At 59.4% G+C, this 12,677-nt stretch overlaps 1 protein-coding gene across 2 annotated transcripts; it reads left to right on the forward strand.

Annotated features, from left to right (window-relative positions):
• Window positions 1-845: 845 nt before the first annotated feature.
• On the forward strand, window positions 846-12,130 carry LHFPL4 (LHFPL tetraspan subfamily member 4). 2 transcript variants are annotated; one of them, XM_086619010.1, is made up of 4 exons: window positions 846-1,251; window positions 10,913-11,149; window positions 11,370-11,386; window positions 11,655-12,130. In XM_086619010.1, exons 1-4 carry the CDS (start codon window positions 846-848, stop codon window positions 11,661-11,663), a joined length of 669 nt encoding a protein of 222 aa, XP_086475136.1. In that variant the 3' UTR covers window positions 11,664-12,130. The 2 variants fall into 2 exon arrangements, with proteins under 2 accessions (XP_086475136.1, XP_086475135.1); XM_086619009.1 differs by lacking the exon at window positions 11,655-12,130 and having other exon boundaries at window positions 11,370-11,495.
• Window positions 12,131-12,677: the final 547 nt, after the last annotated feature.

The raw sequence follows: 12,677 nt of genomic DNA on the forward strand, positions 1-12,677 counted from the left end.
GTGCTGCACCTTAGGAGACTGCCCGGAGACAGCCTGGGCTCCACTGGAGTCCTGGGGCCAGCTGAGGCGGCGGGGGGGCGGCTCGCAGGGCACCTGACAGCGTACACGTGCCTCAGGCCGACAGCCGGTAACATTTGAGCTGGCACACCCGGGTACCCCTGCCCTGTGCCGTCGGGGCACGTGAGAGGCGCCGAACCAGGCCCTGCGGCTCCCGGTGCCTGCGCAGCCCATGCTGATGGCAACTGGCTTGCTGGGGCCCTGCCAAGCGGGTCGGGGAGGCCTGCTGCCCTCCCGGGGGGCCCGCTTCGGCCACACGCGCCCACGGGTGTATCTGCCGACGTTAACCGGGGCCGTGCCCAGGCACGGCCGGGCTGAGCAGCCGCCACCGGGGCGCCGCGATACCGGAGCGAACCCGCCGCTGCCTCAGTCCCATCTCACCGGCCGCCGGCCCGCTCCGAACCGTTCCGAGGTGGCCCGAGCCGAGCCGAACGCCGCCGAGCCCGTCGCGAGCCGAGCCGAACGCGGCCGAACCCTGGGCGGGCGGAGCCGAAGGGGCCCGATCCCGGCGGGGCGCGCGCGGCGGGCTCCGCTCCGCAGCGGCAGGGGGGGCGCGCGGCCGCGCGCGCGCGCGGCGGGGGCGCGCGCGGGGCGCAGAGGCGGCAGCCAAGATGGCGGCGCGGGTGGCGCAGGGGCCGGCAGCCCGCGGGCGCGCCTAGGCCGCGGGGCACCCCCCGCCCCCCCCCACCCCGGGCGGGCTCCCCGCCGTCGCGGCCGCCCCCCCTGCTCCCGCCCCACCCCCTCCCCCCCCTCCCCCCGCTCCCTCCGGCGGCGCGGCGGCCGGCAGGATGCTGCCCTCGCAGGAAGCCTCCAAGCTCTACCATGACAACTACGTGCGGAACTCGCGCGCCATCGGCGTGCTCTGGGCCATCTTCACCATCTGCTTCGCCATCATCAACGTGGTGGTCTTCATCCAGCCCTACTGGGTGGGCGACAGCGTCAACACGCCCAAGCCCGGTTACTTCGGGCTGTTCCACTACTGCGTGGGCAGCGGGCTGGCGGGCCGGGAGCTGTCGTGCCGCGGCTCCTTCACCGACTTCAGCACCATCCCCTCGGGCGCCTTCCAGGCGGCCGCCTTCTTCGTGCTGCTGTCCATGGTGCTGACGCTGGGCTGCATCACCTGCTTCGCGCTCTTCTTCTTCTGCAACACCGCCACCGTCTACAAGATCTGCGCCTGGATGCAGCTGCTGGCAGGTACCCACCGGCACCGGGCCCCCCCGCGGGCACCGGCCCCCCGCGGGCCTTCTCCGGGCGCTGGGGGTGCGGGGTTCGCAGCAGCGTCAAGCGCGGGCAGCGGGCACTGGCACCGGGGAGCCCCAGGCACTGGTAGCAGGGGCCATGGCCACAGCGAACACCAGGGTTGCTCAAGGAAACTGGGCTGGGTCCAAGCACTGCAGGGCCGTGGTTCCAGGAACCAGCCCCAGGACACCCCGGGACTTCCTGGGACACCCAGGCTGGGCGCTAGCACTGACATAGCACCAGGAACGGGCACCGGCATGAGGCACCAGCACCCAGGGCTCCCCAGGAACTGGTATTAGGGCCTCTCACCACAAGGAACACCAGGGTTGCCCGAGAAGGCTGGGCTGGGTACAAGTACTGTGGATCTATCGGATGTCCTAGCCAGGAACCAGCCCCAGGATGCTCCAGGGCTTCCTGGGACACCTAGGCCAAGCACTAGCACTGACAGAACACCAGTAACAGGCGCTGGCTCTGGGCACAGGCACCCAGGGATCCATGGGCAGAGATTGGCTGCAGGGAACACCAGAGTTGCTCAAGGAAGCTAGGCTGGGCACAAGCACTGTGGGACAATGGGGCATCCCAGCCAAGAACTGACCCCAGTGCACTCCAGGACTTCCTGGACACCCAGGCCAGGCCTTTGCACTGTCAGAGCACCAGAAACAGGCACCAGTTGTGGGCACTGTCACCCAGGGCTTCCTAGGCAAGATCTGATCCCAGGGAACTCCAGGGCTCCCTGGGACACACCAGGAGAGCTGGATCAGGGAACCTACCTCAGGACACTCCAGAACAGGCACCAGCCCTGGGGCACCTGGGCACCCTGGGGCACTCCAGGACACCCAGGACATGCACTGGCCTTGGAGCACCCTCAGGGCACCCCAGTACACCCCAGTCAGGGACCAGCTTTGGGACACCCTACAACAAGGACTGTCCCAAAGGGTCAGAGACCAGCCCCAAGGATTCTCTAGGACACCCTGGACTTGGGACCAGCCCCTTGGGGACTCAGCCCCAAGGGCATCCCTGAGCAAGCCCAGCCCCTAGGGGATACCCACTTTAGAGGAACCTCCAGCCCCTGAAGGGACCCTATCACTGGCACAAGCCCACGCATGGACCCTTTCAGCCCTGTAAAAGCACCTGTGCACAGAAGACAGACTCTTCCACTCCCCCTCAAAGTGATGCTGTGCCTAGATTCCCTCCAGCATCATGAAAGGGCTGTGAGGATAGACTTGCCCCTGCTTTCTGCATAGAGACTCTGAGTACAGCGCTTCTCACAGAGGAACACTGTACATTTGCCTCGATGTCTCCTCAGAAGTGTCCACAGGCTCAATCCCAGTCATTCCCCAAAAGTGGTCCTGTTTATAGATCCTCCTCAGCTCCCTCCACAAAAGAAGCCCCACTGTAGATGTACTCCAACACCCTCATAGACTCACTCCTCAAAGGGACATCATACATTAACCCAAACTTTTCCCCAGAAGGGGACCTGATGTGTTTGCCAATGAGGGTCCCGAGTGTCCCCTTGTGTGTAGACCTCCAATCTGTCCTTACAGGGGTCTGTCCTTTTAGGATGAAGACCCTGAGAAGAGATGCTGAGGTTTTCCCGCTAGCGGGACCCTTCACTTCCTTCTCTCTCCAGTTTTACCACATATGGAAAGACATTGTGTTACTCCCCAGTGCATGCAAAGCGTGAACAGGCTCAGAGCTTCCACCAGAAGGACCCAGAGCCCCTTATATGCCTAATGAAGGGACCCCAGTCCGACTCCCCTTGGAGAAGGGCCCCAATCATTGATGTAGGAGGATACAGCCCACCCATGCTAAGGGCTTGCAGCCAGCCTGGGTCTCTCCCTTGCAGCTGGCTTGGACTGGAAAGCATGACCTCTTCTCACCCAGATCAGGACCGCAGCCAGACCTGGAGCTGCCTGGGCTTATCAGGAAATTCCTTCATCTTTAATTTTCCCTGTCCCGAAGATTTACCGGTTTAAGGCAAGCTCAGAGCCCAAATCCTATCGATTGTCAGCAGCTTAATCAAGTGGCTTGGACTGCCCGGCCGGTGCTGCTGCTGTGCAGGGAGCTGCGTGGCAGAGGGCACTGCACTGATGGCAGCCCCAGGCTTCCTTCCTGGTGCCTCCTGTCCTGCCCGGCTCAGGCTTGGGTGGCCACGGCAGCACCCTGCTGCTGTCACCTCTGGGTACCCCTTACCCTGCCCGGGGGCTCGTCCCTGCTCACGTTTTGCACCTTGCGGCTACACTTGTGTTGCTCATGCCTGCACTTGTGAGAACTCTGAGTGTGCAGCTTGCTGGGGACACGGGCTGGTTCTCCTGGCCCCGGCTGGCCCAGGGCTCTCCCGAAGCAGTGTGGCTTCGCGGCCTTTCTGCATCGGGGAATGTCCCAGGCGGCATTCACAGAGACTGGCCATCCACCCTGCCCTGAGATGGGGCAGCGCGAGAGAGCTTCTGTCCTGCAGGAGAGACTGGTGTCACCATCAGGGAGGTGGTGGTGTGTCCTGGCGAGAGGGAGCCTTCTCTGGGGTGGACTGGGCAGGGCTGAACTTCTCTGGGCATGTCAGAGGCAGCCACAGGTGGATGTGTTATCTTGTGCATGGAGAAGGAGCTGCCATGGAGAGGCCACCATGGGCCAAATCCCATGGGTAGGGCAGGGATGTGGCCTGATGCAGGCTCCAGCGCAGCGGGATGGCAAGCTTTGGCGATTCACCCACCTGGGAGGCTGGAGGGTCAGAGAAAGGAAAGGCATTCCTCCTGCCTTGGTGAAAGAGGGCTTGCACCACTATGGCAGAAGTGACTGCAAGTCCCTAAGTTTTGTGGTCTCACTGGTGAAAACCAGGTAAACAAGGTGAAAGGCAGAGAGATGGGTCAGAGGTGGGTCCACCCTGTCCCTGCGGGATGGCCGGTGCAGAACACAGGGCTGCTGAGCGAGGGCATGAACGGGCTCTTCAGAGGAGAAGAATCAAGAGCAGGAAGGTGGAGGAGGAGGAGGATGATCAGAAATTCAGTATCTCTTTTAGAAAAAAAAAAAAGTTTAAATCATCAATGTCTAATTAGTGGACAACAATCAAGGAAGGGTTGAATTAAGCTTCACAGAAAGCTCCAGCTCAAAAGCTACTGCCCCACTAGGAGGAAACTGGATCTAATTAAGAGGAAAGACTCTACTTTATCGCAGATAGAAACGTAGCCATCTGCCCTGTTCAAAATCCCAATAATGCAAAACTGGAGATTTTGCTAAATCCTTCTGTTATAAAACCAGAAACGGGCCTTTAACGTGAGCATGTCAACAACTGTATGACTGACAGCACCCTGATGCCGCTTCAGTCCTCAAAATTAGCAGAGGAGCTACTTGAGAAAGTCCCATGAGATGATGCTTACTTGAAGAGAAACGGGCTGTGTGGGTGATCCCTGTCGTCCACCCTCCATGGAGGGCAGGTAGAGGAGCGAGATGAAGGAGCTGATTTTGTGGATGCCCGCATTCCAGAGACCATGTAGCAGTCATCTGCTGGAGACCAGAGCATGGGAATACACCATCACCACCACCACCACGCACCGAGGCAGCTGCCCAGGAGCCTGAGCATTTCCTCTGATTCCCTAATTCTCTGCTGTAGTGTCAGATGTGGTCACCCTGTGAGTTAACTCCAAGCTTCGAACAGAGTTGTCCTGGTGTCCAGCACTAGTGCCAGAGCGAGACACCCCAGCCACCTCTTCGTGACATGGTACCCACGTGCCTCCAGTGAGGATGGCTACTCCAAGTGGGTCCGGTCTGTTATCAGAGGGGCTTCAGTGTTGAACTCACAGTCTACAGAGGGTCAAAAGAGGCAGCCAGGTGAGCACACAGTCCCTCTTGCACGGAGGAAGTGACTGACCATGTTTGAAGGTGTTTCCCTGCGCTTCAAGTCCATCGTCAGTGTGGTGGGACCATCCAGCTCCCTTAGGCCAGGCACAAGCACGATACGTGGAGCGCCTTTCCACCCGAGGCCGTGTCTTTGGCCGTGGGGCTGGGGTTTGTCTTTACCAGCGGCACTTCGGAGTTAATTACGCCGTGTCTTGCCTGATGGAGAATGTGATAATACATATCCATCTCAGCCCTTTTCTCTTTTGGGAGACTCCCTTCAGAGCTACACTCACCTCTCAGATGGGCTCTTCCCACCCACCAGCACGTGAACTGGGAGCAGAGGCAGAGCCTTCATCAGCAGCTTCATCTTCTGCACCTGAGCTGCGTTTGCCACTGTCTGAGTTGGGACCCTTCGCCTGGCACAGCTGCACGGCATTGTTTCAGCATGTGAGTGGAGAGGAGCGGTTGGGAAGCCTGTGGCTGATGGCCGGGCCGGTCACGGCTGAGCCGCATGGTGTTGGCAGGGCTGCAGCGTTAAGGGAGGGCAGGGTCTGGCCCCAGTGAACGCCGCAGCCCCGAAACACTCCCTGGTGCCGGTGGCGATGCGGTGGCTCTGCTGGGCCATGTCAGGACGGGCTCGTCTTCCTTGGCTGGAGAGCCAGCTCCTCTCAGAGAGAGTTTGAGGTTTCAGAAAAATTCTTTTCATGGATATAAAAGTCATTCATTGAAATTCTTAATGAAAAAAATGAGACACACATACCACTGCTCCAAACCAGCCAGGAGTGTAACTGGGACAGCTGCTGGCAGTGAGGATGAAGTAGCCTCAAGCCTTTTCTCTGCCCCAGGGAGAAATCCTGCCAATACATGATCTTCCAGGTGAACCGCTTCCACCTGCCGACCTTGCAGCAAAACAAAGACATCGCTGCAAGAAAATTTTGCATTTGCTGAAATTACTGGCTTCTGGCCCCGAAAAAGCTTTCCTGAAGATTTTCCCTCTACTCCCCTGCCACTCCTGTCGAGCAGTGGGGACAGGAGCAGCAACACAGCGCAGCCCTCGCATCCTTCCAGCACCTCGTGCTCCGTAGCAGCCAGCCCCAGGCTTTGGAAGGCAGCGCAACCCTCCCGTAGTGGCTGTTGATGTGCCCGCGGACCCGCAGGGAGGGGCTGAGCTGGACGTTTCGGAGCTGCTCGTGTCCTGGAGCTTACATCCCTTAACTGTTGTTCCAGATAAAGTAACTGTCAGTTCTGATTCATACAAACTTGTAACTCTATTCTGAATCCCGCTGATTTTTTGGCTGAGAAACAGCCTGTGGAGCAAAATGCCGTAAGGGAGCTCCTGTCTTGTCATTTACAGGAACCTGTAAATGGCTGGTTCTTGCCGTCCCGAGCATGCTGCCTTTAATTTTCATTTATTTTTGAGCGATTGCTATTTTTAGGAGGTGGGGAAGGCTGTGTTTTTTCCCTTTCCTTTCGGTGCTCAGTTCTCAGGAGGTTCCTAGTGAGAAGCAGCTGCTGCAGACCGCAAAGGCACCGCACAACCCCTGTCCCCCCAGGGGTTTGGGGCTGGTGTGCAGAGCCTGGGGACGTGTGTTGGGGGGTCCCCACTGGGAACACCAATGTGCCATCATCATGGCAAGCGGCTGTGGGCAGAGTGGACATTACGGCACCTAGAGCTTACTCCTGTTCGGCACAAGGTAGATAGGAGGGGCTGGGGGGGAGGTCACCGAAATACCCCCCGGCAGAGAGGAATGTCTGCGGTGAAGGTGGGAGCGATGTGTACGAGGGCAGGGGACAGCCAGCACGCTGAACCCGAGGGATGATAAGCCACTACCCACAGGGCCAAACACCTCCCTGTCCCAAAGCCAGGTTTAACAAGCCCCTTTGGGACCCAGCAGTTACTAGTTTGCCCCATTTACCCCTGCATTTTCCGCTTTTCAGTCCCTTGTGTGTCCCGTGGCAGCTTGATGCTCTTCAAGCCTGTCCTGGGGGGAAGCCATGTCTCTCAGCTGCAGGGTACGTCCTTAACTCCTTCTGCTTCTGGCAGGCAAGAGCAGTAAAAGCCAGTCTTCATCCAAACCTGCAGACTAAACTAGACAGCAAAAGTGATTAAAAAATCAGATTTGAATCCTGCAGGCACTACTGCTTGGTACTGGGGCGGACTGGGATAACGCTAGTACTTGACAAACACATGGGTTACTCAGATGGTCCAAATTAGCTAAATGCACCTTCTGCTGGGGCACGTTATCCTGCCAGGAGGAGCCTCCTCATCTCTCTCTGCTAAAATCTTGCTCCAGTGTTGTAGCCTGAGTCATAGCATTGAATTCCCTTCAATTAATTTCTTTTGTGAGGATGTCAAAAGCCCTTGAGATGCCCATTTCATTTCTAGGGGGCTCTGACAAGGGAGCACCAAGGAGTGGGAAGCCATCAACCAGCCACAAAACCAAGCTGAGAAATACTGCTTTCCCTGAGGCAGGATCCCTGGCCCCAGCAGGATCCCATGGGCAGTCCTGCAAATCACAGCCAGTTTGTCCTTCTTCTGCATACGGCCTGCCCTGGTGACCACTGAAATGCCTGGTCTCAAATCCATCTGTCTGACTGGGAAAACTCTGGAAGAGGAGTTGGAGCTCAAAGTCTGGCGAAGGGGTGGCAGCTGTGAGGTGTGACATAGCAGCTGGCTGTCCTTGGTGCCACTGGCAGTGGGGACAGGCACCACACCCTCAGAAGAACGGGAATCAAAGCCAAAATGGATGGGAGTGGGGTTGTTTTTTCCTTTTTAATAGCAGCTCATGTAGGAGTCATCGTTCGGTGTTTTTCATGTGGTTGCAAGGTGTAGAAATAGGCTGTTTTAAACAAAACCCAACATCTTCCTGCAGGTCTGCCGTGGACCTTGGGGCATGTGGAGGCAGGTGCTGGCAGAACAGTGCTGTGGGCAGAGGGACGGGCAGGCAGAGCCCCGTCCTCGCGCCCCTCAGACCCGCCGCGGGGGGTGTTGACCGTGTGGGGGTCCCTTCTCGTTCTTGCTCTGCACTTCAGCGTCGCCCCGTGCTGCAGGCACGGGAAGGCGTTTCCAGGACATTGGGCGGCCTGGGGACACGGGGGAAATGCAATTGCTTGTGACAGAGCAGAGGATTCGGCTTGCTTCTGGGAACATGTAGGAAGAGGAGAACGCTGTGCTGCTCTTCGCTGGGAGAGGACCTGCCTTCGGTGGCACGGTCCCACCACAGCCACTTCCTGGGGAGCCGCAGAGCAGTGAGGGGCTTGTGGGAAGAGCCTGGTCGCCCTCGGGCAGAGGTGTTCAGGTACACATGGTGTCTCGGAAGCGCTCCTTTGCCCTGGTGGTAAATTTGTAGTTTAATTCTCGCTGGTAAACGGGGGCTGTGAGATCTCAGGCAGAGCTCCTGGAGCCACTCCGCATGCCTGGGCACGGGCTTGCCTTGCCCCAGTGCCGGTGCAGAGCAGACATATGGGAAGAGGAGAAACTAGGGCAGGCAGACACAGGCTAGAGCCAGCGCTGGTGGTCCTGGCAGTGGCTGTCGCTGCCTGTCCCCTGTGGCCGTGTTGTGACAACCCGCTGCACTGGTGGCACACGCGCTGTGTGTTTTTCCCGTACCTTTTGAGACGCTCTCTACTTTCACCTTAAAACCTCTCTTTCGTGTCCTCCACAAGTGCCATAGCCCTCCAGGATGTTACTGGAGGGTCACTGCCCCGTCCTGCCATGTTTGGGACCTGCGGGTGTCCTGGAGGACCTTCACCGTGTGTCTATGGTGTCTGCAGAGCATTGAGCTCCTGGTGAGCTCCTGCTTTGCTCAGGCAGTCGGATCCACCCCAAATAAACCCTGAGAAACGCAGAGGAAGTACCAATGCTTGCAGAGTCCAGGGAAAGACCCAGGAGCTGCAGTTCTGCTCCTGCGAAGGACTGGCTGAGGGCCCTGCACAAAAGCCAGGAGCCCGCCCGAGCACGGGCTGGTGCAAGTAAAATTGGTACCTGAATTTTTTTTTTTTTTTACATAAATTTGCCTTCTCCTGCAGCCCTGTTTTCTCCTGGGCTGTGAGGGTCTGTCGCTGAGGGCTGCTGCCCACCCAGGCAGCTGGAGGGCTCACCTTGCCGCTCGCTGTGCTTTCCTCTGGCATCGCCACACTCTTTTCTTCTCCTCACCAATTCTGGCAGAGCCGTTAACAGCCATGCCCATTTCCAGGCTGGGTCGTGTCAGCCTGACCAGCACTGCAGGGACAAAAACACCCTCTCGCCAAGCATGGCCACAGAGCACCTTGGCATTTTTTTGCAGCTGTGCTGCACTGGGAACTCGGTGAGGTCCTAAAATCCTCTCGGCATCTCTGTTTTCCAGACAAGAGTCCTGGCATAGGTCTGCTGCTCCTCCTTGCCTTTAATTCCGGCACTCGGCTGAATTAAATGGCATCTAGCTCGGAGGTTAGCAGGCAGGCTGGGTTGCTGCTCACCAGTTACTGTGCAGTGCACGGCATCAGTGCTGATTATATGTCCTCTTCCAGAGGGGATGGTTTTGGGTTGATCTGGCCCCAGTGGACAGGGAGTTCTCCAGACGGGGCTGTGCTTGGCTGGGAGTCCCTGGTGACGACGTGCTGGAGGTGCCGGCTTGCCATCTCCTCGCACGTGCACCATGCTCTGCAGCCACGCAGTGCTGGGGTGGAACCGGAGCTGTGTACGGTCATAAATCAGCTTGTGGAGCTCGCCTCTGTCTGCAAGGATGCTTCTGCTGAGCAGGTTTGTAATGTGGACGGAGGAGGCAGAGACCAGGCAGCAGCTGGTATTACACACCGGTGCGTGGGCTGCTAAGGGCGACTCGCCTCGGCGTCCCTGCCCTTTCCAGGGGAGAGCGATGGGCGCAGCTCATCGGGATGCAAGGGCTGTGCCAAGTCCCAGTGCGATGCCCTGCGCCAGCCCTGCGCTCACTGTCACCTCCCTCCTGGGACTTCCCTTCCCTACCAAGAGCAGTTAAAAGTGCATGTCAGCACCCCGAGAGCTCGCCAGCCAGACCGCTGGCTGCCCGTCCGCTGGGGCCGCCGCTGCGGCAGCACTCGGTGTTTGCTGTCCCTCCAGCAGTAGGGGACAGGGAAGCACTTTGTTACTCCTGTGGGCACAAGCCTCTCAGTTCTTTCCTAAACCAGGACAAAAATACAGCACGCCCCAGCTTCTTTCCAACATCGTTAATATTTTTAGCCTTCCCAGCTGATACGAGGTGAGGAACTTTTGTACTGGCAGTAGTCAGAAAAAGCATTGCTTCCTTACCTTGGCAGCCACGGGCTTTGTCTTGGCATTTCCCTTCCCGTTCATCCTGGTGCTCCCTGACGACTCCTAACTTGGCATGGAGTGTGCAGGATGGAGGCACACTGAGCAAGCGAGCTCCCTGGGAGTGGTGCTTGCAGGGCTGTGAGGTGGTTGGATGCGGGTGCTCCCAGGGATGACGACCATGTTGGCAGGCAGCATCCCTGCCTGGTAGCTCCAGCCCACGCGCAGGGAGCCTGCAGCCATGAGGAAAGCCCGTGGGGAACCACTGATCCTGTGCTTGATGCTTGAAGAAACCAAGCCCCTGATGTCTCTGTCTGTGCGTGGCCAGGTTTGGTGCAGTCCCCCTGGGGCTGCCAGGGCAGCAGTGGCTATCACCCATCACGCTACCCAGCTGTTGGGGGTCCAAGGCGGACGCAGGCTGCACTCATGCACTGACCGGGAAGCTCAGCGCCAGGCACTGCCACCCCCGTGCTCCCTCTGACGTTTCCCCCTCCTCTCCCCTCCAACCCTCCGCAGCGCTCTGCCTGGTGCTGGGCTGCATGATCTTTCCTGATGGCTGGGATGCAGAGACCATACGGGACATGTGCGGGGAGAAGACAGGGAAATACTCCCTAGGCGACTGCTCTGTGCGCTGGGCTTACATCCTGGCCATCATCGGCATCCTCAACGCCCTCATCCTTTCCTTCCTGGCCTTTGTCCTCGGCAACCGGCAGAACGACCTGCTGCACGAGGAGCTCAAGACAGAGAGCAAAGGTGAGTGCTGCGCTCAGGGGGTCCTGGGGGCCTGTGCCACAGCCCTGGGGGGATCCCCGGGTGGGAATGGCCCTGGGGGGCTCGGCACCTCTGGGAGCCTGCAGCCGGGTGAGGGTCCTGCGGGCTTAACTGCCACCTGCACAGCGAGGCAGGTCGGGCATGGGGGGAGTGGGCTGCTGAGCCCCTGCCCTGCCTGACCCCCTCTCTTCTGTTTCCACAGATTTTGTCGGTACTGCGGTAAGTCCTGAGTGTCACTGTCCTGTCCCACAGCCCTGACCGTGCTGCGTGTCTGGGTGTGACTGTGCTGGGTGGTCCCGCATGGGATGGGATGGGATGGGATGGGATGGGATGGGATGGGGGGGTCCCTGTCTGTGCGGGGCAGTGGGGCTGGAGGCAATGGGGAAGGGAGGCATCAGGGACAGCTAGGACAGGCATGTGCATGTCACACGATGGTGGAGCCAGGCCTGCCTGGTACCAGCCCTGACCTGCTGTGCTCTCCCCACAGAGGATATAAGGCCGAGCACCTGCAGCAGGACCCTCTTCTCACGGCCGGCAGCCTGGGCAATCCCTCCCCATCCTGCCCTTCATCTGCTGCCAGCTGCCAAGCAGCATCCTGTGCCACCCCCCCAGGCCCCACCGCCCGTGCCAGGAAAATGCTGTTCGTCTGCCACGTCCGTGGCCACCTCCATGTCCACGCTGGCACCGCCATCCCATGCACCCTGCCAGCTCCGCACTCCGCCCATGGGCCGCTGCTGGGGGAAGACGCCCCAAACCTGCTTTGTTTGAGAACAGCGTCCAACTGCGGTTTTGTTTCAAGGAAAAAACAGTCTCAGAGTTTTTAACAGATTTCTACATCCCCAGGACTCCTCACCCTCTGCCACCCACCCAAACGCGTGCCCAGTGACGCCCTGCACCGGCTGCTCCAGGCCCCAGCCCCCTCCCCACTCCCGTTTTGTACAGCTCCGAGATCCTGTCTCCATGGCCGGGAGACCCAGTGGCCAGGACGGGGCCCAGCCCCTACTTTTACATGTAAATTCATATTCTCTAAACAGGGTAAAGTGACTTGAGCCCCCTCGCTCCCCGTCCTGGGATCCCAGCCCCAGGATGTGATGTTTCCCTGGCACATGGCTGGGGCTGCAGGCTGCCGCTCGCTCCCCCTCCAGCATGGGGATGGCAGGGGCCTCGCTGCTGCCGGCCGCTGGGACACCCGACTCACGCCGCCGCTGAATGTAAGCCCTGGTAAGTGGGAGCAGCTGAACATGCAAAACCCCCTGGGTGGGTGCAGGAGGACCTCCCTGCCAGCCCCCTTCCCGAGCCGGCCACGGGCTGTTGCCAAACACCTTCCCTCCCCATTCCCATACGGTGCTTTATCTCCACTGGTGACAGCGAAGCTCTCCCACATGACGTGGCCGGTGGGGGACCCAGGCACTCCTGTGCCCACCCTGGCATCCCGGCCATGTCCCCTGGCTGCACCTCGCTGGCACACGGCGATGGTGTGCTGGCCCGTGGGGAGCCGGCGGCAGCTGCC

Source organism: Tauraco erythrolophus, chromosome 12 (assembly GCF_009769465.1).
Source record: "Tauraco erythrolophus isolate bTauEry1 chromosome 12, bTauEry1.pri, whole genome shotgun sequence".
Lineage (NCBI taxonomy): Eukaryota > Metazoa > Chordata > Aves > Musophagiformes > Musophagidae > Tauraco > Tauraco erythrolophus.

Excerpts from the sequence above, each read along its gene's own strand:
- LHFPL4 (XM_086619009.1), top strand. The coding sequence starts at position 846 with ATGCTGCCCTCGCAGGAAGCCTCCAAGCTCTACCATGACAACTACGTG. Across the intron at positions 1,252-10,912 it reads CTGGATGCAGCTGCTGGCAG|CGCTCTGCCTGGTGCTGGGC; the intron begins GTACCCACCGGC and ends AACCCTCCGCAG. Across the intron at positions 11,150-11,369 it reads GCTCAAGACAGAGAGCAAAG|ATTTTGTCGGTACTGCGGTA; the intron begins GTGAGTGCTGCG and ends CTGTTTCCACAG.